The sequence below is a fragment of the Vulpes vulpes genome, chromosome 6 (assembly GCF_048418805.1).
Source record: "Vulpes vulpes isolate BD-2025 chromosome 6, VulVul3, whole genome shotgun sequence".
In the NCBI taxonomy this organism is placed as follows: Eukaryota; Metazoa; Chordata; class Mammalia; order Carnivora; family Canidae; genus Vulpes; species Vulpes vulpes.
The window spans coordinates 64,083,154-64,109,245 of NC_132785.1; the positions used below are offsets into that span (position 1 = coordinate 64,083,154).

General features: G+C 44.5%; 1 protein-coding gene across 1 annotated transcript in view; it reads left to right on the top strand.

Annotated features, from left to right (window-relative positions):
• LOC112909605 (T cell receptor alpha chain MC.7.G5-like) overlaps positions 1-26,092 on the top strand; it is a 531,968-nt gene that overhangs the window by 458,235 nt on the left and 47,641 nt on the right. Inside the window, exon 4 of the mRNA XM_072761190.1 lies at positions 17,932-17,994. Coding sequence (XP_072617291.1) covers positions 17,932-17,994 — 63 coding nt within the window. The remainder of the gene's footprint in view (positions 1-17,931; positions 17,995-26,092) is intronic.

Below are 26,092 nucleotides of genomic sequence, written 5' to 3' on the forward strand. Positions count from 1 at the left end.
TATGCCGCATGCTCTCCTGCCTTTAGCACATTCCATCCTTATAGCAGCTCTGAGGGGTAGGTGCTATTATTACCCTCATTTTCGAGAAGAGAACTTTTTATATTTTTATATCTTATGTTTTTATAGAAACACAGAAAGGGTGAATAACTTGCTTAAACTGATTCAGTGAGGAAGAGGGCCCAGAATTTCATTCTTGGAAACCAGATTCCAGTACTAAATGTTTACTAGTTGGGCTGGGGGGAGCGGGGTGTGGAGTGTCTGTTCGGGAGGCAGGAGGCAGGGGGCAGGGTCACTGATGTTTGGCCTCTAATATTACCAAAATAATTCCCAGGGGAAATGTGCTCTCAGCAAGTAAAGCCAGGACCACTACCTCGACCCACTTACATATCCTAATCCTTGCAACAACATAGTCCAGTAGTTATGATTCTCTCCCACTTTACAGATGGGGAAACAGGCCCAGCAACTTAGGAAATGCTGAGCTTGCTTTTGTTATTGCTGGCCCCCAAGCCAGAACTATCTCAAATTAACTGCAGCTAGAATAAGTAATGAATTCATGACAAACAATCTAACTTGCTGTTAGGTAAAGAGTGATTAATTTTTTCTGTAGTTCCTCTCCGTTCTCAGGATTAACTATCCAACTGTATAATCGCACCACACTGTGTTTCTGCATTTGTGCTGGCCCTGGAAGAGCAGGGGGGGCCCTAGTTCCCAGCCCCTGGTGGAAAGGGCTTGTAAAGCTTTCTGGACAGGGGTGGGAGGGTGTTCCTCAAGGTGGATCTGAACAACTCTTCTTTGGAAAAGAAACAAAACTGACAGTAAAGCCATGTAAGTTTGAATAACTAATGCTTCCAAACTGCTCTCTGGAACCCCGATCCTAAACTTTCCATTCCATTTCATAACCTGAGTCCAAACCATGGCAGTCCATGGATGGATTGCAGTTCAAACAACTGCCAACGTGTACCTACCCCGTGCAGGACTCTCCTGCTTGCCCTCCTGGGCTGCTGTATCTAACAGGTGGGAATAATGGTGCCAGTGGATCACTGAGCTAAGGAGTCATTCTGCTAGAAGGCTTAACTGCTTATTAAAAATGGTGGGATTTTCTAGGAACTGAGAGAAAATCAGTGAACTCTCTGAGCTTCTATTTTCTTCTGTAAAATGGGGGAGGCAATCTCTACTCCTGTTTTACCAAAGCAGGCATGCTATGAGGAGATGTCCACACACTTCCAGTAGAATGACAGCAGTGCAAGGAACAGGAATGTCCCAGTGGTCCCTGGACTCTACCACCAGACCCTCATTCTAAAAAGCTGGCTTGTTACCAGGGGGATCCTTGGGTGACAAGTAAACATTTAAGCAGATAGCTAGACGGTGTACAGGTGGCTGAGTTTTTGTTGAGTCTCGTGTCATTATGTGATATGGGAGGCAATAATAAGCTGACATTTGGCAAAGGAACGACTGTGAGTGTTCGACCAGGTATGTTTTAAAGATGACTTGTATCTACACATAAGCCGCCATTCTTAGAAATTCTACAGTGAAAGATCACTGAATTACTCACCCAGTTCTTAGCATCTTCGGGGGCTTGCTGCCATGTGTCTTTCTGGTGGAAAAGATGATGAAGACAGCCTCCAATGGAGCCCCTTTAGGGTCTTTCTTCTTCAGCACCTTTAAGCATTGGAAATGCTGAGCTTGCTTTTGTTATTGCTGTAGATGCATGTCTGACAAATGCAATTGGACTTAAAGTTTTAGTGTGGAGGGGCAGAAGGCATCTAGAAAGAAAAGAGGGAGATTCTCTAGAAAGAAAGAACAGACAAAAGTACCTAGCAATGGCAGGGGGTGTGCAGTGCAACTTGATCCAAATGGACACAGTGAGCTATGGCCCTGCTGATACAATCAACACAACGACCTCTCTCACGTTATCTGCCCCATCTTCCCAAAGCCTCTTTGTCCATGCAACCAGGAGAAGAACCTTGTAATCCCTGCTCTCAAAATTTTGGAACCCAGCTATTTGGGTAAAGCCATGTCAGATTTTCTGGTGTTGATATTTATGACAAAACTGATAGTTAGGGAAAGGATAAGATTGAAAGCAAATATTCAAAGTAGTCAGAAAGATCATAAGTTCTAGAAACATGCCTCAAGGCACTGTTGGGGACTGTGCTTCAGATGGGGACATTTTCATCCCTGCCTTTGTTTGTTGAGCCCCTTTTGATAACCACTCATCTCTGTGCCTCTCAGTGAAAAAGTGGCAGCTGAGCTTGGAAACATGAGAGAAGCCCTCCCTAATCCAAATGTAATAACGACCCTTCTCTCCAGTTTGCAATACCCAAGACAGGGATATTTTGACTGCTGCCCACCATTCTCAAAACAAACCTAATTTCAATTAACTTGAATATAGCTGAAATGCAGCTTCATGAAGGCATCTCCATTTACTACAACGGAAGCTCATTCCCGAAAATTGAGGTTAACTTTTGTTTAAAATTCCCAAGATATACCAGCTACCCAATGAATACCGCAAAACAAAACCTCTACTTTTGTGGCCCAGTTATTATCCACCATAGAAAAGCTAGAACCAGGATGCCCTAGTGAGTATTACATCAGCTCCAGGTGACCTTCCTAAAGTCCCTTATGCATCAAACAACATAAGCTTAAACAAAAATAAGAAGGCATTTCCAAGCTGACCCATGTGTCCAGTCGTTCACAAGAGTCCAAAGAGCAGGTGCATTAGCAGCTATATTTCCAAACTCGTTTGGGTATTTAGAACCCCCTGGATATTAGAAATGATAATCAGAAAAAGCACACACAATTCCATTTTTATTTATAATTCTCATCTCTCCTGGAGAACTGTTATAAATTTTCTCCCAAAGGTGTTACATTCATCCTTCTTTTGGTTCCTTTATTTGTGATATGTACAGAGATGAAATATTGGTTGAGATTCAAAAAACATCCATGAGATTTACCTTAAGCTTTGCCTGTCAGAGAGATTCTCAGAGCTATAAAGATTGGAAGCTGACATTTTGGAACTAGATTAAAAAGAAAATCCAAATTAATCCCAAGAAGCAATGCTCAGTAGATAGTTATTTAGACATAAGAACATCAACCCTGAAAGCCTGGTTGCTCACTTGGCTAGACTGTCCCTATCTTAGGCTCACCCTGAAAAGTAATAATAACTGTCTTGGGAAGAGAGAAATGTCAACCTCCAGCCCTAAAAACTCTTTGTGAATTGGTTTATTTCAATAGAGTTTATCATTACACAGTGTTCTGGAAGTAATAGGAAAGCTCCTGCAAATGAAAATGAAATGTAAATTTAGATTGTAAATATATGACTGCGGTAAATAGATAGCAAGAAAAAAAGATGAAGAGATTAGAAACTTGCCACATTTCTCTAACCCTAAAGGGGATGTTTCTATAAATAGTTTAACACTATTGAAGAGGAGAACAGAGGCAAACAGAGATTCTTCTAATCCTCTTCACTTTGCAAAATGGAAAATTGTTTTTCAGTCAAATTTCCTTGAGCAGAGGAAAGAAACCCCGTCTGTTTTCAGACTAAAGGGCACGTGGATGTGTTTCTGCTAAAACCCATGTTGAGGAGGGCTCCCTGTCAGTGACAAGTGCTAGCAATGTCCTGGTCTGGAGGAAGAGAATGAGCACAGAAATAAGTCCAAATAAGTGTGCAGGGACAAGAAAGACTCACAGGGCAGGATTTCCCCTAGATTTCCTGCCTCGCCTCCTAACCTTTCCTATCTTAGCCCGATGGATTAGGTCCCATGTGAGCAGTCCCTAGGATGCAAACCAGAAATTTTAAGAAGGAAGCCAGCTTGACTTCACTCATGAGACCTAAAGTATTCTGTCTTCAAAGATTCTTTTAATCCAGCTGTTTTTAGGGGGAGCTCTACAGAGGCAGAAAGAAAGTTTTTTAAAAATGTTAAAATTCTATGAAGTAGAAATATTTGCCTGGCAAAGAGATTAAATAGCTGGTACACATCTACAAAGGAGCCTAAAGGAGACTGTGTCCAGGAGAAAATAGGGCAACCTCAAGGTGACGTGGCCCTGAGCTTGTCTAGTTGGTTAGATTCAGGCCACTGTCCACAGCAGCTGGGTTGCTAGAAAAGCAGATCAGACGTCATCCTCAAGGGGGAGAGTGGGGCCCTGTGTGCAGTTTGTGTAAAGCCATCTGCTGTAGTGTGACTCAGGGAGTGGCGGCCAAAAGTTGGTGTTTGGGCAGGGAACCAGGCTGACTGTCAATCCTGGTGAGTATGAAAAGTGAAGGCCCTCTGCCTTTCCAGGCTGGGCCCATGAGCGCCCCTGGATGAGAGAGCTCACATGTACTCCTTGCCCATCCCAGGTAAGCAGGCCGGAAATGACCCCAAAACCTTCAAACCTTCCCACACGTCCCCGTTAAAAACTCCCTGACTCTCCTTTCCTTTCGCAATTAGTTTCTAGTAAACCAGAATCTAAATGAGTTGATGGGAGTGAGTCCAATAAAAAGCAGAGAAATAGTCCCAAAGTGCAATAAAGTAAAAGCTGTGTGAGTGCCAGCCAGGGGGTAGACAATGAAGGAAGAGGAAAGGAAATGGATTACCCAAACTGAGGCGGTAGCTTTGTCAGAAAAAGAAAGGCAATAAAAAATTTAAAAATAAGAAATGCATATATTTATCAGGGCTCACTGCCCTGTGGAAGCCAGGCTTCTGCCTACAGCATCCCACTTCTGGGTTTATTGTCAAATAATCTGTAGTTTAGCACAGGATTGAGGGATCAAGACCGTAGTGAGCCCCGGGACCCTTCTGCAAGAGCTGCTCCTGTTCCTGTTTTTGTAAAGCCTTCCCTGATGGTGAACAGTAGATTACTACAAATTCACATTTGGAAAAGGAACTCCCTTAACTGTAAATCCAAGTAAGTTTGAAGGGACTAGTAGAGCGAGGGGGTGCAGTGGGAAGTCCCAAGCACTTCTTTCTTCTGATTTAAATGACTTGTTTCCACCCAAACCCCTCAAAAAAAATCCCAGATTTGCTTCTACAACTCATGTTCTGTTGGGAGGATATGGTCTCCATCAGAGAGACTAGCACTCCATTGTTCAAAGACTAAATTACCTTCAGCCAAAAACATTCCTATCATCCATCTTAAAGGAAATTATTGGTACAAGGAGAAACATTGAATACAGGATCCTGAGGGATTCAGCTAAAGCCAGGAAATGTTTACCAAAAAGTAGAGAGGAAATTGGCATATTGAGACTATGCAAGTTCAGGAGACCAAATATTAAATCTTCCTGATATAGATACTAAAACCCTTAAATTTATTGCCTGAAAAATGGGGCACTGTGATTTCATTAACAAATGTGGGGAATTCTACAGATTTCTTTTCGTCTTTTACCTCTGCTCTACCTCTCTTAAAGGAGCTGTTCTCAATCTCCTCAATCTCTTTCCCTCCATTACTAAAATCACTGATTGAGCTACCGCTTTACTTAGTTCAGCAGAGGAGAGGGGAGAAAATTCATTTGTCCTCTGAGTCATGAGAACAGAGCAGTATGTTCTCTCCTTCAAATATACACCCACCCTTCCAGAACGGTAGTAACATGTGTGTAAGTCGTTGGAAAAGTTTCAGATGCTATAAAAGTAAGGAGCTGCGGTTGCTATTTGGCACTTCTTGAAAATCTGTTTCTGGTGGGCTTCTGACAATAGTGCTCAGTCACTAATGCTGGGAAGACTGACTTATCATAAAATTGGGGCAAAATGGAAATGGGGAAAATCTGTTGAAGGGCCCCAGTCTCCTGTTGACATAAGCTAAATGTCCTGGTTGCTGAGTGGCATTTATTCAGATCTGCTTTCTGGGATTTGGAGAGGATGCAACGCTGGGAAAGACGTGTTGCAAAACCCAGCCTAGTCAAAGCTCTTGAAAAGACTGGTGCAGGGAGGGGTAAATAATTAAGTGAGGCAATGAGTGCAGCACTGAAGGAGTTAATGAGCCCTGGTAGCAGACAGCATGGAATGTTCTGGGATAGGCCCTGTCTAAAGAACACGCAATGTGGTTAGCCATGAAGTTGTCAGGCCCAGAAGTGCCTTGCTCAGCAGGGACAAAACCAGCACATGTCTGCAGCAACAGAAACAATGAATAATACATGATATTGTTAAATCCCATGCCTTCAGTGATCTCTGAGGTCCTATCTAATTGAGGCTTTGAGGGGATTCACATGAACATCCTAGGGAGACTCAAGGACATCCCTTTCCAGAGGGTGGGCAGTTGAGCCCGGAGACTAGACAGGAGGTTTCATCTTTTGTGTCTTGCTCTTTCTACGCAGAGGCTACAAGACAACAAACCTGGAGTCCAAAGACACATGATTAAATTCTGTTTTCCTTCCATCAGCAGAGCAGTGATTACCGCCACAGCAACACTTTGGCGCCGTCTGAGGACTCAACTGAGGGCAGGCATCTGTTTTGCTTATGCCCTGCTGTCATGGCAGCCGAAGTAGGGTGTGGGGAGCTCTGTGAGGCTGTGAAGTAGGGGAGAGACGGGAAGGGTCATTTGAACTCCTGCCTGCTGCCCTTAAAGCAGACGGACCCTTCTTAACTAAATAGTAGCTTTTTCTCTCCCCCTTTCCGTGTTGGTAAGCAAGCTTAAGCTTTGCCCCATTGCTAATAAGCAGTTGCTCGAAGAAATGACTAGACAGATGCACAAATTCAGTCAAGATGATTGAAGAGCTTAAAAGTTGAATGTAGTTACAGAGCTAAAATATTTGTTTTCCATTTTCTCTGGGGATGGGGTTTGGTCACCATTGTACCGAATAATGACTCTGCCCCAACTTGGTTCCTTACACCTCTTTGGAGTCCTCCAGACACCACCACAGGGACCCCCAGTTTTCCTATGCTTGTGACTGTCAGGGGTAGAGGCTGTGTTTGGCCAGAGAATGAAATTCATAGCAACCCCAAGTAAACATGCAAGAGTCTGTCTCTGACAGAGGCCTCACTTAACTCTCCCACTGCAGCCACTGGGCTCTGTGAGGTCGGGACACCTTGGGTAAGACAGGGTGACCAGCTGTCCCAGTTTGACTGGGATTGAGGGTCTTCCTGGGACAAAGGTCTTCTTTGCTAACCCCAGAATGGTCCCCAGGATAGCGAGTCACCATAGCTCAGTGTAAACTTTCCGTGAGATCCCCCTCACATCTCACCACGTTCAAGACTGATAGAAAAGGTGCACTCGTGAAGAAAGGCTCAGATGTGCCCGTTGTTTTCATTTCTTTTGCTGGGGCATGAAAGAGAGCTCAGGAGATAGTGTTTCATGGAAGCCGGAGCCTAAATCTCATGATTCTAGTCAGCCTCCAAAACGCTGATCACTCTCCTCCTGTCTCTTTATAATCAATTCACTGTCATCAGAAATGTGTGACACCTTGAAGGGAGGAGAGGACATGTCTTGAAAACTGATCAGAGAAATTGTCCTGAAAATGATGCTGTAAAATGGAAATGAGACCTTTAGAAAGAGAGATGCTGAACATGAGAAATCAGGAAGCCTCAAGATTGAAACCAGAGGAAATGGAGAGAGAGATAGGGAGTCAGGCTCTCAGAGGATGCAACAGGTCAGTGTCTCAGGACCTGACATGGAAATGTTCCTCTGGCCCTCAGTGAGAAGAAACAGCCCCAGATTCAGACCCCTGGAGGTGAGTCTCTTCTCCCCAGAGGTAAAGAGGAAGATGTCTATGAGCCTCAGAGTTCCCCCTGGGGTTTTTGTAAAGGCATCCACTGCGGTGCTAATACTGGCTCCAGCTATGGCAAGCTGACATTTGGACAAGGGACCTTCTTGACCGTCCATCCAAGTAAGTGTAATGGGACACAGCAGCATACTGGAAATTCTGGAATTTCACCCCTGGTAACAGGTTTGAGAGAAATGTATATTGCCTGGGAACCAGATCCTGCTTGAAGTCAACTAGTCACCTCCAAGGTCCTGTTCCTTCCTTAATCTCAATATTAACAGATTCCTTTTGGGACTCTCAGCTATCAGGTCTATCTGATCCCTGCTGTGGAGTGAAGTTAACTTTGACCTAGAAAAGGTAGAAAAGAATATTCACTGCTTTCAGAGTGTTCTCTGGAGATGATGCACAACTTTAGGGGCGTTGAGGGTGGGGTGGGGGAAGAGTCACCGTTTCCAGTCGACTCTCCCCAGGGTAAACCAGTCTACCACTTAGTACCATTTCCCATCAGGAAGTTCTTCCTCACATCAATCTTAAATTCTTAGTGTAGCTGAAGCCATTCCCACTGGTATCTTCTGCAATGGAGAGGGATAATTGAGAGCAAAGTTTGAATAGATATGAGGCATTCAGTTCAGAATGGGTTTTAAATGAAAGCAGAGAGGGAAAAAATGAAAACTGAATGGGAATCTGAGGTCTTATTTCAAATCCCTCTATGTTCTCTGAATGTCTCCCACTGCTTCTGTAGATGGAAAACTACAAAAAGAGAGAGAAAACGCACACACACAGAACGGAAAGAATCGCACAACCACTGTGTCCATTCCTATCACTGAAACCACCAGGCAAAGGATTACAATTAAATCTAAAGAGTTTCAGATACAAGGCTTAATACATTTTTCCTCATGGTGACTTGTATCCTTGCTGATAATTAGAGCAGATAGAAAGATTTGGCTTGGTGTGTTTGCTGCTGCACCCCGCTGGGAAGATGGGAAGAGAGGAAAAACTCTGACTGGTTGGGTTTGGGTTTTTTCGGCTTTTTTTTTTTTTTTTTTTTTTTTTTTTGAGATTCATAAAGTTCCTTCTGTCATTTGTTATAAAACTCCCTGCTGCAAGGAGAAGTGTGACAGCTCTGAGAAGCTGATACTTAAGAAGGAGATGAGACTAACCGGAAGCCAAGCAAGCTGGAAAGATCCACACTCAGTGTCCCCCATGCATTTTTGCCCTTGAGGCCTTTTGGGTCTCTCTTGCAGGGATTCTAATAGAGTCAAATAGAAATGGAGCAAGGAAAACCTGGAGCCCCCTGGGTGCTCAGAAGTGAGAAATGAAAGGAATGAGAGACAGGAAGGGAGAAAGGTAACCAGATAGGAATGTAGCTTTCTCGGTGGCTTGATAAGACTAGGATGGGGAGGTGGGTGCAAAAGCAGGGTGTCATCACTCCAACAGCTATGTCGGGGCACTCTATTTTCTCAGGATCTCCATCCAAGACAGGGTCTCCCAGGCCGAAGGGATGACAGTGGAGGCCATGGTCTTCTGTGCAGGCATAGTCAGTGAGGCTGCGTCCCTGCTTTGTGTGTGCAGAGGAGGTTATCTGACATCCCCAACATTATCTGCTCCACTGAGTGGCAGCATCAGTCCATGTCAGCTCGGTGTGGAGCTAGAATGTGCCAGCCCCACTGTAAGGCAGAATGTCGGGTTGTTATGATCATCTTGAATGTACAAGATGCCTCCAAGGGAAGTCTGGTTCTAATGAGTAGGGAGTGTGTTAGACCAATTGCCCAGTTTTTGTTGAATTTCTCCAAGTCCAGGCATATGGGAGCCAAAGCCAAGAGGTTGACATTTGGGCCTGGGATCCTTTTGACTGAACTATGCCAACGGGGTCTGAAAAGCCAAAACTGCCTTCAGAGCTCTGCTTTGGTTGTGAGCCCCCCAGGCCCTTGTCATTTCAGCAAAAACGCATCCACTTAGAAAGGTCAACTCTTCATTAGCCAGACAAATGAGGACAACATATTGACCAGAGATAAAGGAACAAGGAGCCCAGATCTCAGCCTCTGAGAGCCTGGCATTTCCAGTCTTTTAATCACGGCATGCTAGGAAACATATGCTGTCTCAGAGAAGGCAGATCAATGGTGCCTGAGGACCTGGTATCACCATGCTAGAGCTTGGAGATGGAAATGAGATGCAGATTGGGATGTTTTGTGGATAAGGGAATAACAGAGAAGGAAAGAGGAGACAAGAGCTCACTGATACTTTTTCAAACCTTCAGCATGTCAGAAATTGGAATCCAAGGTGGAGAAGCATACCTTTGTAGCAAGTTTCCTATCGTGCCCTACAGAATATGGCCTAAGTGCAACCCCACAGCATAGGTACCTGAGATGCCTTTTGAAGTGGTGTGGAGAGATAGCGGTCTATAATCTGTTAGAGTCACCTGTCAGTTATTGCAAAGGGTTGCATAGCTGTGTGACAACCTCTTCCAACAAGTTGACATTTGGGCAGGGGACAAGCTTATCAGTCATTCCAAGTAAGTCTCCCCGTGACTTTGCCTGTATGGTGGGGCTAATCATCACATGCATGGGCCTCAACAGGTTGTGCCGAGAGAATCAAGATATATTAACTCTAATCGGACCAAAAAAAAAGTCAAATAGCAGCAGATGTAATTTGAGTCCTTAAAAGTCAGCACGCAGAGCTCAGGACTTGCAAATGGCAGTTCCAAAATCAAGTCACCAACCTGTGTGTCCTCCCCACACAGGCTCACTGCATATGGAGGACAGGGCGGGGTGAAGGGATGGACAATGGGCAATGCATAACAGGGGTGTTCCAGGGGAAACAAGCAGGGCTGGAAGAGAGCAAGGTTATCAGAGCCTCATACGGAGTTGTTCTGGAGACAATGAATTGTTCCCCAAATCTCACAGAGAAATAAAATCTTTCCCAGACTCAAAAGGTGTAATAAAGAGACCTAATTAAAATGCACTTCAAAATCATAGGATCATCAGGAGAGAAATTAAATCTTAAAAGAAAAAGAATGTTTTAAATGCCCAGGCATAAAACAAATGGACCAACACCTTGTATTAGGTAGCAAACAGCACCAGATGCACGTTAGCCTTTCCTCTTATCCCCTCTCGGGGGGGCTCAAACCCTCCAGTAGTACATGGTCACAGCTGCTCTAAGCCCTGAGATGGTCCACCTGCTGGCCAGCCTGCCCCGCTGCCTGCTCGCTGGGCGGGCCAGGTGGGGCCCCAGGTGTGACCCTGGCTCTCTCATCTGCCTGGTTTTTGTTGAGCTTCCTATCACAGTGGAACACCGGTAACCAGAACTTCTATTTTGGGAGAGGGACAAGTTTGACTGTCATTCCAAGTAAGTCAAAGACAATTTTCCATCAGGGTGGTGTTGAGCAAGGCCTGGAAACTCTAGCAAGCATTGTCAAAAGTCTGTTCCTCTATTTCTCTGCTCCTAGGCATAACTTTCTCTGGAACATAGTGGAGAGCCCTTCCCCTCCACTCCAAGAATGATTTATGGTTCTACAGGTCTTTATTCCCCTTCCCTTCTCTCCTCCCCCCTCTCCTTGAAAATCCCCAGGGTGAGGGAGCAGGCTGTCCCCTCGCTGACCCCTCACTTCTGCACTGACCAGAGACGTGTGGCCCTTTGTGGAGGAAGCCACTGTAGCAGCAAGTTGAGGGACAGCTGTCAATTGAGAGAAAATGGGTCAGAAGGCTAGAAAAGGGAAATGGGACAATTTGGGAAAAAATTCAAATCTGGGGATGAGCAAGACGGCAGAAGTGTGTGTCCAGGCTCGTCGCTGAGTTTGGAGCTCAGGGATCGCTGACAGCACCCGGACAGAGAACGAGAATTTCTGTTCTCTCCAAAGGAAAATTTGGCAGAAAAAAACAAAACAGACCTGACATGCCAAAGCCTCTCCTAATTCTAGCCTTTTATCTCAGTTTCTCTCTCAGTTGCTCCAGCAGGGAATGGTACAAAAGAGTCACTGGTGGCTTTGAGGCCATAGAAGCATGGCAGGGAGGAGAAGCACGAGAAATTGGTGGGGGGGCTCCAGTACAGGGTAAAGAGTTTGGACGGATGGTTTTTGTAATGACTTAGAACTCTGTGTGTCTAACTATGGAAGCAACAACTTAATCTTTGGGACAGGAACTAGAGTCACTGTTACACCCAGTAAGTACTTTGCCCTTGGTCAGGAGACCAGCTATTCTTTAATTTCCAGGTCACCTGTGTAAGATTCAGAGAGGGGGTTTCATGCTGGACCATGCAGGCTCAGGCATGAGAACTTCTATCTGTTCTTTCTCATAACTGGTAGAGATGGGTGTCAGCCAAGTACCTGAGCTTCCTAGGGAACTTCAGTCTTGAATATTTAATTCAAAACCAGAAAATATGATTCACAATTCTGTTTTTGGCCATTGCCATCAGGTGCTAATGTGACATGTGAAGAGAATTCAGACAGAATGACTTCATCCTCGCTTTCATCTTGCATGATAATTTTCACTTAGAGTACTGCATATGTTTGGAAGGAATGGTAGAAACATAGGCTACCAAAGAGACAAGCAACCAGGAGAGCCAGAGAGGCAGGCAAGCAGAATGCCAGGCAGTATAATTTTAAAAATTAGTCCAACGTGTGGCTCTCTTTACAGATGGCAAAGATACTTGGAAAGGTGCTAAGAGCTGATGTTCTGGTGGGGCAGACTTATCAATGGCAAGACAAAACCCTGATTCCAAGGGGGAAAGTTTAAACTTGGAAAACTCAGGGGTTTGGGGTTTTTTGTTTTGTTTCTCTCCAGTAGTTTATCAGTATGGCAGCACATCTGCATTTAGTAAATTATAGATTGGGCAAGGAACAGAATTAACCATTAAAACAGCTATGTCTAGATAGATGAGAGACAGAAAAATGATAGACAGAAATAGAGAGGGGGATACTGGAGATATATATATATATATATATATATATATATATATATATATATATACACACAGACTAATGGGGAAAACATAGGGCACATACATTTCTTGCACCTGAAATTAAAAGCTGTGGAAAATTTGAACATGTCCACTTTATAACCAAAGACAACTTCACCAAATGAAAAGAAAAGCATACTGCAAAAGCAAAAATTGAAGGTATAGAACCTTTCCAAGCTTGCGTTTTCCAACTGTCTTAACTACTCAGTTACCTAGAGGAATCTCTTTTATTTTTTTCTTCTTTTTGCTACATCAGACCTTACAGGCACCAGTATTGAGGATCTGACTGGCTCAGACCGTTCCAGTGCAAGTTGCGTGACAAAGCGCCTCCCAGCTAGGCCTGGTAGAGCGCCTTTAGACATCCAAGGTCTTTCTTCTGCCCCGTCCAGATAAGGTAGGAGAGTCGTACTCTCCTCATTGTGTATCTGGGGAGCTCAGGCAGTGTCGTGGAGTTACAAAGTGAGACCCGAGCAGTGGAATCTGGGGACCCAGTGATGGTCAGGCAGCTCCTGGCCACAGAGCCATAGTAGCCAGAAGCGGTCAGAGAATCATCCCAGGGCAAAACATAACACACCGGGAAAGTGCCACGCAGAGCAACTCAGTGTAAGAGTGCTATACCCAGCAGGGGCCAGGAAGAGTGGCTCTAAACCAACTCGGAGTCCCAAATGACTGAAAGCTGTATGTGGAAGCCAGCTCTAATGAGTTTGTTTCCAAGCGGTGCTTCCAGAAATTGTTAGTGGTTGGTAGTTGCAATGGGTTTTGAAATTAGAGGACATCACAGCAGAATAGAATGGCTTGGAACAGGGGAGTATGATTAGGATTAATGAGATGAAAGAAAATTCTGGCTAGAGGGCTAGAAGAGCCATGGAAGAAAATATACACTAACCCTTTGGAGTGTTCCTCCAAGTAAAGATTTGCAACATTTATCTAGGCCAAGAAACAGAGACCAAACACAAGCCAAATTCCATACACAATAGACCTTTCCACATGTAAAAGTTTCTGCAATTATTCCAAAGTCCTTGGCTTCTTGGCCAAATATCAGCAGTTCCTCAGAGCAAAGTGGAATAGTCCTCTGTTTCCAGGGCCTAGCCACTGGCCCCCCACCCACCCCCACACACACCCATGCCCACATGGTTTTTTGTACAGGAGTCTGATGCTGTAGGAAACAAGCTGATTTAGGAAAGAGGCTCATCTTTGGCTCAGGAACCGTTTTTGAGAGTCGAGCCCTGTGAGTATAAAACACATTCTGGCCCACTCTAATCCTAGCCCAAGTTTTGTTCCATATTGAGTCAACTTTCTGGTTTAGAAATACTTGACTCCAAAGAAACACAACATGAGATTTCGGGGGCACTAGAAACACCTCCTGAGTGTGATTCGCTCAAGTTGCTGAATGTTGCCTCTGGGAGAGTCTATCACAGCAATTAACGGGTGTGACCCACAGCTTTAAAATAGAGGGTTTTTTTTTTTTTAATATATATATTTTTTATGTCAGTGTCTCTGTGGACCACACTGCCTGCCGTGTGGTGTCTAGACTCCAAAATGGAAAACTTAGTATGTCATCTCTAGCTTAGTGATTTCTCCCAAGCCTGTGACTTAGGGCAGTGTGAGAACTTGGGATAGTGGGGGGGTGGGGGACACAGAGGGTGCGAGTTCTAGGTCGTGTCAGAGGAAAGCCAGGCAGATGGGGATGGGCTGGTGAGGTGACACTCATGACAGGTGTCTGCCCCGTTTCTGTGAAGCTGCTGACAACAGTGAGAAGACTGGCAGCAGGGACAAGCTCACTTTTGGGACCAGGACTCGTTTAACAGTCAGGCCCAGTAAGTCTGAGGGGATGTGAGGTATTTGAGGTATTTATGTCTTTTCCTATTATGTATTCTGGCCTGACTTTTGAGTTGTCCTGTTTTAGATTCCAGATAGACAAACCATGACATATTTTCATGCCCCTTTAAATATCAGTGAGGAAGGGTCTCCATATCCTCCATCCTCTCTCCTATGTAACTGGGGAGAGTTTCGTGGCCACCACCGTTCTCATGATACAGTGAGTGGCTGTGGGATGGCACTCCCAGTCCTCATTCTTGGGCCCCTTCCCTTGGTCATGTGTCTTTCGGGCTTTTATGACAGCAACAAGGGTGTGGCAGAAATGACCCACAGCACCAGCCAGGCCTATACAAGCTCTTCCTGTTGTCCATGGGCTTCAGAGCAGCTGTAGAGGTTCTGAGAGCTTCAAAGCATGGGTCTCTAGCAGAGAGGTTTATGTAAAGTGTCGACCTAGGGTGTCACTGTAGGAACAGCTAACAAACTCATCTTTGGGAAAGGGACCCAACTCATCATCAAGCCCTGTAAGTGCTTCTGCTTGGGACGTGGGAGTCTAAATACAGCCCCCATGGGGACATTTCCAAACCTTGCTGATGAGTTTCTGGTACCACCGCCTTCATTGGCACCATCCAACACACACAGGGGGATTTTGAGCTATGTACATGAGGGAGGTGACACAGTCCGTGCCTTGAGGACTCCTGTGTGCTGTGTTTGTGTGATTATATTTGATTATGAGGCCATTGGAAATTCTGGGCTCTGGTGGACAAAAGGTACCACTTTGGGTTGGGGCACGAACATCTGTGGGCTACTTTCTTAACAGCACCTTTACACCTCTACTTTTTTTTTTTTTTTAAGATTTTAGTTATTTATTCATGAGAAGCACAGAGAGAGAGTCAGAGACACAGGCAGAGAGAGAATCAGGCTCCATGCAGGGAGCCTGATGTGGCACTTGATCCCGGGACTCCAGGACATGCCCTGGGCCGAAGGCAGGCACCAAATGCTGAGCCATCCAGGGATCCCCAGCAGCACTTTTACAATGAAAATGGCTTTCGTAGGAATTTCGGAAATGGCTGTGCATATAGAGATTTCATTGTTTCTCTTTCTCTGCCTTCATGCCCTCTTCTCTGCCTGATTTCACGACCTTATACTAGAACAGTGATTCATCATTTGATTCCTGAGCCCCATCACTCAACAAGTCTGACAAGAGGGATCCATTAACATAAAGCCCAGAGAGGAAAAGGACAAAGAGTTCAGTTTCAAGAGTCTGTAGAGTTTAACCTGACAACCCTTTGGCCCTAAGCACCTAGGCAGCACCCCATGATCAGTTAAGGCCCGAGAGGGCCATTGGGCCGATAGTGTTAGCCAAGCAGGTGTCTGACCAGTGCCCTACTGCCCTCAGAGTGGCTATAACTGCAGTGTCTGGAAATAGGTAATGGGTCTCTGAGGGCCCACCCAGCCGCACATCTGGGAGGAGATCATGGAGAGAGCTCTGAGTAAGCCAGTGGAGAGTGGAGACCAGATGGAAACTCTAGCAGCAGGTTTCTGTTATGGAGCATCTCACAGTGTGACCACTGGTGGTGCCAGGAAATTCATCTTTGGGACTGGAACGAGGCTTCAGGTCACCCTAGGTAGGTGATGGGAGCCATGAGGTAACTTAACTGTGTGTTGCTTTCAAATAAGGGCTACCATGGAGGGGCGGTCCTGGCTGGACATAGTCCTTCCTCCCTCCCAGAGTTCTCATTGAGGATATCTGCATTCAATCAGGATCTGTGCTCTTTCTCTTTCCATGATGGAATCTTTCCTTCTACCTGTGAAAACAGACTTTTCCCTGCTCCAAGCTTCTTCGGCCTTCACACTCTGTGTTTCCTTTGGAACATAAGCTTGGGAATTAATTCATCTTCAAGACTTTGTCACTCCAGACAGCAGAATGAAAAGGGTTCTCAAATGGAGACTAGAGAGTCCTGTGTGTTCCCATCACTTCTCAGGGGGCATACGTGTAAATGACAAGAAGCGGGTTAGATGACCTTCTAATGACTGTTTTAGAGAGGCTGTAAGGAAACTTGCTTAACATCTTACACTCTTAACTTCTGAGAGGAGTCATTTGGTCGGGCCCTCGCTGCAGTAAAAGCAAAACCTTAGGCCTCTGAACACATAGTCAAATGCCAATTCTCTCCCCCAAGGTTCTGCTGTGTTTCATTATTTGCCAATTATGAGATGACTACGTGATAATTAACATGAAATTATATAGATGAGTAGTTTGAGTATTTTGAACCCATAATTAAGATGCAAATTATAGAAGTTCTGGAGCGTGCCACCCAGCAGCACCTCATACATAGTGGTCCCTGAAGACAAACAGTGTGTTTGGGCATGATTTGTTTGTGGCATGGGTTTATACACAGTTCAGGAACTTGTTTGAAAGCTGATGAGATGTCTCAGAGTGCCAATTTGGGGTCTAGATTAGCTGTGCTCAGTGAACTGAGACGTACCCACCCTGGCAGCCTAGAAGCATGACACAGTGGCTGGGTTCCTATTGTAAAAGGAGAATAGGACTGTTGTGTGGTGTGGTGTTGGTCGGTGCCTCTCTGCGTCATGCCTGCTACATTAGGATCCTGGCTGCAAGGCTTCCCCGGGAGGTTTTTGTTAAAGGGTGTATCGCTGTGGCAATAATAACTATGGCCTTCACTTTGGAGCAGGTACCAGACTGACTGTAAAGCCAAGTGAGTGAGGGGAGTGGGTCAATCTCAAAAGCTGGTATGAGTGGTGCTGGTTTTCTGTGCAGTTTTGGGACACTGCCACTCCTACCTGTATTGATGTGCCTCATTTCTTTGTGCCTGAGCTGATGGGAAGTCTGTTAGTTAGTGAATTCAGGCAATCCTAAGGACAGGTCATGAAGAAGTAGAAGTTTTCACAGGCTTGTTCATTGGCTCTGGATATGCTAAAGAAATGCTAAAGATAATAGGCAACACCCATATTCTGTGATAAGACCAAGAAAAAGACCTAACAACTCAGAAATCAGGTTTTCCTCAATGAGAACCCCTCCAATCCAAAAGGAGTACAAATAGCTCTCTTACTGTATCTTTTGGGTTTTGTTGTTGTTTTCATTAATATTTTTCACAAGAACTATGGCTCTGAAAGTGGCGTGATGATCCTGGTCCCTAAAATAATCACTCTCTGCCCCCATTGTGACCACCTATGCTAAGTGGCATGTCTCTGCCTGACTTTGCAATTGTCCCATGTGTCTCAGGCATGAGCGGGATATCAAAACCCAGTGTTCTGTTCCACCAAAACGGTGGATTAGGATCAAGCTCAGATCTATCCATGCAGCCGGCTGTTACTTTTAGAGGAATGTCCTATAACCCTGCCAAGGAGCTGGGAGCTGAGGCTGCGGGGTGGTGAGGCTTCCACCAAAGGGGAAAGTGGCCTCCCTTGCCCAGTGTCCCCCCAGTCCTTCCCTCCCACTGGTTATTGTAAGGCGCCATATGACTGTGTGAATTATGGAGGCAGCCAAGCACGACTCATCTTTGGAAAAGGCACTCAACTCTCCGTTAAACCAAGTAAGTGTTGGGGGTCTTGGAAACTAAATCAACAAGGACAACCCAGAGTAGGAAGTGAAATTCACCAACCTCTTTCTCTGGTGGTGTTTCTCCACCCTTCACCCTTGAGCCCTCAGAACTGCTCCTGATCTATGCCTTCCCCCCCACCCACCCCCCAACTGTCCTCAGCCCAGTTGGTGGAAAGCCAACTTCCCTCTGCCAGATGGTGGAAAACTCTTGAGCTTCAGGACATGAAACAAGGTCTTCTCCCTGGGATGGCAGCTCTTGGGAGTGATTGCCCTCCTCACTATGGCAAGTGGGTGACCTTCTCAGCAATGGTCTCATGGACAAGCCATGGTCTGTGTGACTGCTACATGGTTGGCTTTCAGACATTAGAGCCACTGGGGAGCCACGTGAGGGGAACAGCAGAGTGGTTACTGTGAGGGGCTTTTTGTTTAAGGTAAATGCACTGTGGAACTCAGACAACAGGTATAGCCTCAATTTTGGCAAAGGCACCTCACTGCTGGTCATACCCGGTGAGTTCTTGTGGTTAACTAATTATCCTTTCTGGAAAGAAATCCAGTGGGACCTGTTGAAACACAGCTGAATTTAATTGCTTCATTTAGTGTGCAGTTGTTAACCATGTCGGATGTGTGAGCCAGATATGAACATGCGTTTCCCCAGAGGCTGGATTTGGTTATCAGGTCTATGGGCAGTTTGATAAATTGTATTAATACTGCAAGCAGTGTTTCTCAAAGGTCCACATAACACGTTAAGGCTTTGGGAAAGAGGCAGAGATAAGAGGAGAAAAGCTTTGTGATAGAGACAGATATAAAACAAATGGAAAGGGAGGCGACCAAAGCAGGAGTGTGGAGCTAAGGAAGCGTGTCCTTAACAGATAAGTGCTGGGGATCCAGTTAAGTTTATGCCCCTGTCACCCAGTAGAATAGGAAAATCTGGCAAGTGGACTGAGGACTCCGGTGAGGCTTGGGCAGCAGGATTACAAGCTCCTCATGGCTTTCCTCTTCTGGGAGAATAGTAGAAGAAAACCTTCTCTGGAGACAGGACGGGCCCTGTTCACCCAGGGGACAAGCCTCACCCATTTACCATGGCTGGCTGAGGTGACCTCATAGGAGGAGCAGAGAATCCCAGGACCTTAGAAAACTCCCCATCTCTGCGGGATTACCTGTGATAAAGCAAACTGTGAAGCTGTCAGGGACAGCGTAACAAAGATGGATTATAGAAAGCAGTATCAAAGAGGTACGAGCTATCCCCACACTTGCAGAATTCAGCGTTTTGTGGTTTTGCTTTTTTTGTTATTTTTCTCTTTCCTGTTAGAATTACAAAAACTGGGGGATACTTTCCATGCAGGCATACTATTTGTTTTTTTGTTGTTGTTGGGTTTTTTTAATAAATTTATTTTTTTATTGGTGTTCAATTTACCAACATACAGAATAACACCCAGTGCTCATCCCGTCAAGTGCCCCCCTCAGTGCCCGTCACCCATTCACCCCCACCCCCGCCCTCCTCCCCTTCCACCACTCCTAGTCCGTTTCCCAGAGTTAGGAGTCTATGTTCTGTCTCCCTTTCTGATATTTCCCACACATTTCTTCTCCCTTCCCTTATATTCCCTTTCACTATTATTTATATTCCCCAAATGAATGAGACCATATAATGCTGAGTCAATCGGAGAAGGACAAACAGGCATACTATTTGCAGTAAAGCCTGCCGCTTTGCATTTCATAGTATTTCTCGTCAACAACCCTCTATGCCTGAACCAGGTGTGACACTTAGGTAATGGGGCTGATTTGTTAGCAAAGGGAATTGATACATTTAAATGAGTGGCCCAGGTAAGCCACTCAGCTGAAAGTGGCACATAGGTTAGTCTCATGACTCACTGCCCATGAGTCCCTTCTGCTTTTGAATCTGCCCTTAAAGGTCAAGTCACATCCTTTTTTTTTTTTTTAAGGCACATTCTTTTTGTAGTATCCATCATGGCTTTATCCTTTGAAAGTGGATTTCATTTCTGTTAAAAATCAAAAGACTTTCAGAGCTATGATTTATTTTTTTTTTCAGAGCTATGATTTATAAAGAAAGAAGGGACTAAAACTCATTACTGGTACTATTTTGGTTCCAAAATGAGATATGAATATAAAATCATGTCACTGGTGTGTGTGTGTGTGTGTGTCGCTCTTAAACTGGTTCTCACTGGAAGTCCTAAAGGGACTACTTCAAAAGGGTCAACAATCATTTAGAGGTTTAAATCCTGACATGTTTATTAAAATAGCCTCTTAATAAATACACTTAAGATAAACATAACATGAAATTGAGGAAGTTTTGCAAACTCAGACCCCACCAAAGCAGAGAAAACTTTATGTATAAACTGAGATATCATCCCAAGTAAATTCCTTTTAGAAAACCACGAGAACAGTACCTTTCAATGGGAAAGTGCATATGATGTCCTGCTAATTGACAGCAAAGCTACTCCAAGAAATGGTAACCTTATGGTGGTTTATGTAGAGCCATATAACACTGTGACTACCTCAGGAAACTACAAATACACCTTTGGAAAAGGCACTAAGCTGAAGGTTTTACCAAGTGAGTATTACAGACAAGACTTCATTTTTAAAGGTGTTGGTGCTAGAGGGTCAAGAAAAGGTAAAATAAGAGAAATACTCATTATAAGCTGTAGAAGCGAACATTACTGCTACCTGAAGTGGCAATTCTGGGTCTCTCTACTCCGTGGCTCGCCACAATGGATTTACCACCATTCTCATTAGAATTGTATTAATCATTAGAAAAATATTTATTAATTAAAGAGCTTGAGAGACCCCTTTAAACACAGTAGGAATTCTTTGTTCCTTATTCTCCTTTTAAAACTGTATTCTTGGGAATCCCTGGGTGGCTCAGTGGCTTAGTGCCTGCCTTTGGCCCAGAGCATGATCCTGGAGTCCTGGGATCAAGTCCCATGTCGGGCTTCTGCATGGAGCCTGCTTCTCCCTCTGCCTGTGTCTCTGCCTCTCTCTCTCTCTCTACCTCTCTCTCTCTCTCTCTCTGTCTGTCTCTCATGAATAAATAAATAAAATCTTTTAAAAATAAAATTTAAAAAAATAAAACTGTATTCTCATTCCATACTTTTCACTTGCTTTTCCTACCCTTCTTTTGGGGGAGCTCTCCTGTGTCCAACTCAACATTTCATATTCTAGGCATTCATATTTTGAGAAGCCATTATATCCACTTGTTAGCCTGCCACTTAAGATTCTCTAAAACCTGGGCCATTTCCATTCTCTAAATTTATTCCCAGCTATTCCCTTCCACAAATGTTCTGCTCCAGGCAAACGGGCCACCTACTTCCCCTGAATGCTGACACATGCTCACACCTACACTTCGTGTTCATTAATCAGTCACCATGGACCCACCACTATAAACAGACTTGTACACATGAAACAAATTGAGTTTCACAGTGTCTTAGCCAGGACACCCTGTGTAGGTGACACCAGACTTAATTTCACAGGGAGAGTTTGAGAAATTATAGCCCTTTTTAAAAATTAAAGATGCTTGGGTAAGAGATCCAGCAGGCAAACAACAAAGTAGGAAGAAAGGAGGTGCTTTTGTAATGGATATGGGAGCGAGGGATCCGTCCACAGGAAGATATTCTCTGGAGAAGGAAGGACACTGACTAAATCCAAGTAGGAAATTTATGGACTGCCTTAATACCTGTGTGTTTCTTGTTTTCCCTCTGGAATGGCCTGTTCCTGAGTGTTGCTCGTTAAGCCCCTGGTCCTCTAGGCAGCCCAAAATGAGGGAAAGGAGGATACCATGCTGTACACTGAGCAGTGGTGCCCATGGAGTTCCTTCTCAGATTTTCCTTCAAGTTACCCTCAAAATTAAGAGATATCTCAAAGGATCATCTAGAAAGAATAGGAGAAGCTACCTAGGAGAAATAGTTCAATAATAGGAGAAAGAGTTCAAAGTAATCCTCAAGATATGTGACCTGGGGAAAGGGACAGAAAGAATTGAAAAGTCTACCCTAGGACAAAGAGGAGAGGTGTCCTTGTCCTAGTGACCATCTAAGCAGGGAGTGAAAAGGTCTGCGGTTGGAGTTGGTGAATTCAGGGCTGGCCAGTGCCTGCGCCTGTCTCTAGTTCTTTGGAATGAGAAAAGGTGGAAATATCCTTTTGATGTTCCACAGGCTGGACCTTGGTCAGAGGTGTCTGGCTCCAGCCCCCTGAGGGGTGGACCAACATGCTGACCCCTCCTGCAGCTGCCTTGCTCTCTCCCACGGTCGATGACAAAATCTCTGACTCCTTTGGCTTGGTGCCATGGACATGAGCTGTTCCTATTTTATCCGAATGAGGAGTATGATCTTCAGAAACCCTGGTGAATTATTAGCTAAAACACCGGAGGATATGCTAGGATTCTGGCAGTCAGCATTCTGGGCTTGTGCAGGAAAACTCCCTCTTTAGAATATTTAGAAAGAATATCCTTCATTTAGCCAATGTGGAAACAGTCCTGAAATCCAAGCTGGCACTAGGATTCTGTGCCAGGTTATTACTCTGACAATTACTTAATATTCTCTGTGCTCGTGGTATCGCTCCTTCCAGAAGATCTTTAGGGAAAACTTAGTTCAGTTTCTAGGAGGTTTTTGCTGAGCTGAAGATCACTGTGTGAATAATAATGCAGGCAACAGGCTCACATTTGGAGGGGGAACAAGGTTAATGGTCAAACCCCGTAAGTATCTCTGCTGAATCCATAATGAATGCTCTAATTTCTAAAGGAAGCCATAGCAGTAAGCTTCATATGGGGGCTGTTTTCTCCACCCAATTTTATTTTTTCTGTTAATTCTAATTGTGAATCCTAATGGTTATACAGTGTATACACATGCCATAGGTACCTGTGAAAATAGGCACATGTGTGATGGCCAAACATAGGAAAAAATGGGCTGGAGAATAACAGATTCCTTGTCCTTTCTGTCTTAACCATTGGACTAGACAGTTCTGACTGTGATGAATGCAGGGATGGCTGGGCATGGGAGTGGGAGGATCCTTCCCCAGTGGCTTCTCCAGGATCGCAGCACTCCTTGCCGGTCAGGGGGCAGCTCGGTCTAAAGATGGAGGGATGAACTATTTTATCTGAGAAGAGCTTTTCCATCCCGACCATGCTATGAATTGACCACAATAATAAATAGTCTCCTCCCCTGCCTCTTTGGCCAGGGTCCCAGCTGGAGGAGCACGCTGGCTGGATTTGGGGATTGAGAGGGATTTCCTGATACACATTGGCCTGGTCGGTTTCTGTAAAGCTTCCTATGACTATGTAATATTGGCAACAACCGTAAGCTGATTTGGGGATTGGGAACAAGGCTGGCAGTAAATCCAAGTGAGTCTTCAAATTAACTCTCTCAAACCTGTCTCTGCAGTTTGAAATATCTCAGAACTGTCTCCCTTTTAAGCCCTAATGTTTAAATTGTGCAGTTGCGGGTCACATTTTTCTCCTGTCCGCCCAAACTGAGCCCCTGCTTACCCTTCAACCAAAATAACTTGGTAGAGGGATCCAGAAATGCATGGTAGGAAGGCAGTTAGAGTATTCGATTATTTTCATAGAGAGCACAGGAGGACCCATTCCAAGAAAGAGACTTTAGGGATTGAAAGTTGGAGAAGGTGACAATATGCATCATGTAGCACAGCCCCCTCCGTTCACACTGTGCCAACCTCACGTGGGCCATTGTAAATACTGTTTCCCCCTGGCCAAAGATAAGTCAGGCACTGCCAGGAACTCCCAGGACTCTGGGCCATCCCTGTGGCCACCCTGGAGAAAGCCTCCCCACCATGGACAATCCAGAATGACTCAGACTTGCCATATAATTACTGCATTTCTGAGTCCTCTTTGGCTTATAGGCTTAGAGAGGATTTGCTAGTAGTAACAGGAGAGGATTTGATTTCACCCTAATTCTGGCCTCCCCCGAGAAGTTCTTCTCTCCCAGAATCTTCAGGAGCATCTTAGAGACCACCTACCCTGTTTGGAATCATGCTTCACACAATCAGGCTGTGTTCCCAGCAGCGTTTGCTGTGGCTTTGGCTGGGGCTAGCTCCCAGAGCAGTTGTAGGCTCCACAAAGCTCGGGGAGAAGAAGAGGAGTTTACAGTGGAGCCAAGGAGCTTCGGGAAAGGCATCTTTGATGTAGGTGTTAATGAATTTCTAAATGAGCTTCTGTGTGTTAACCTGATAAGACTCTCCAGGGAGAAGGTCACCTTACCTTTGCAGCTCTAAATGTAGGACACGCGTTGCAAGAAAAAAAAATGGGAAATGTCAATTGCAGTGCCCAGATGAAGAGACAGCGTGTAAATACCGAATCGGTTCTAATGTTCAGTTGATGAAATGTGAGCCTTTCAGGAGAACAGGCTCAGGGTACATTTATTAGGGTCAGTGAGCTAACTGTTTTGTCAATGTTACTGGCATACACACTTCAAAGGAAAACCTAAAATAGAAAAGATGGCTAATAGCATAGTGCTTAAGAACATGAGTTTTAGAATTGAACTGCAGGGCATACTGAACTCTGCCATTTACTGGATGTGTGACCTTGGGCAGGTTACCTAATCTCTTCATGCCTCATTGTTCTCATCTGTAAAATGGGGACAATAATACTACCTAATTCACTGTATTGTTATGAGATTAAAAGAGTTAGTACCTATAAAGGGCTTTGCCTAGTGGCTGGCACTTAGTAAGTCTTCAGTAAATATCAGTTATTATGACTAAATCAGGTTGTTGGGGGTAGGGGGAAGGAAAAGGGAATAATTCTATCCTTTTAAAGTTTTTGTAAAGTGCAGCACTAGAGTGTGGCTCTAGCAACATAGGAAAACTCATCTTTGGGCAGGGGACCACTTTACGAGTAAAACCAGGTAGGTCTGGATGTTCCCGACTGAGGTACAGCTGCCCACTACATTCGTGTCTTGTCTAATTTTCTCTGCCTTCTCAACTTCTAACCAAGGACTTTCACTGTTCAGTTTTATTTTCCTTTTGTAATATTTAGTAGGATGTGTGTAAAACCTAGCCAATAGGGTCTTCCCCAACCCATTCAGTTTCAGCTAGAGGCAAAAAGTGGGGCAAGCCTGAAGGTGAACTGGATCTGGGAATTCTAGGCTAAGACTGAGAGAATGTAAGTCTGGCTAACTTGGAGAAATAAAAACATCCAATGTGGGAGGTTCATGAAAACTAAAAATGATTTTCCTAATAGTGTACTAGAGTAGAAACCACCCCTGTGGTTTCTAGAATTCTCTAAGAACTGTCATTCAAGGAGAAAACTGTCTTTCAAGCATGGAAATGGCAAGTTTTTGTTTGGTAAAAGAAAGAAATAAAGAAAAAATAGGGGAGGACAGAAGAGAAACTGTTGGTGACTTGGATCTTTTCTTTTTAATTTATTCTTTTGGTCGAGAAACATGGAAGACTGTATTTTCCATAAGATGGTTTTTAAAAACCTTTTTAAAATTCCTACTGTCACCAAGTAAGAGTCGAATATGTATAGCATACCTCTGGTGAGCTATATAGAGGAAGAAAAGGAAGGAAATTTAGCAGAGTTGAGAGTGTTTTTGTACTAGGCAGAAAAGCCATGCCAATCTCTGGGACAAACAAGCTTGGAACAAGACTTTTCTTTGGGCCTGGAACAAGTCTCACCATTATTCCCCATAAGTCCTTTACTACTTGAGAGAAAGCCCTTAATCTATAATGACCAGCTCTCACATCCCAGACACCTAATGAATTTCTAAATGAGTTTCCGTGTGTTAACCTGATAAGACTCCCCAGGGAGAGGGTCACCCTTACTTTCCTGGCTCTAAATGTAAGACATGTTTTGTAAGAAAAATGGGAAATGTCAATTGCTGTGCCAAAACAAAGAGGGTGGGTATAAAAACTGGACCAGTTTTAGTGTTAAGTTTATAAAATGTAACCCTTTCAGAAGGGTTTCAAGGCACACTTATTAGTTTGCGTCTACACAGCACAATTGTCCAGTTAATTTGATTAATGTCAGTAGCTGATCCAGATATTTAGGCACGTCCTGGAGAAACCTTCTTTGTGCTCAAAATTGCCTCAATTGACTGTCACATTACCTAAATAATTGCCAGATCTGT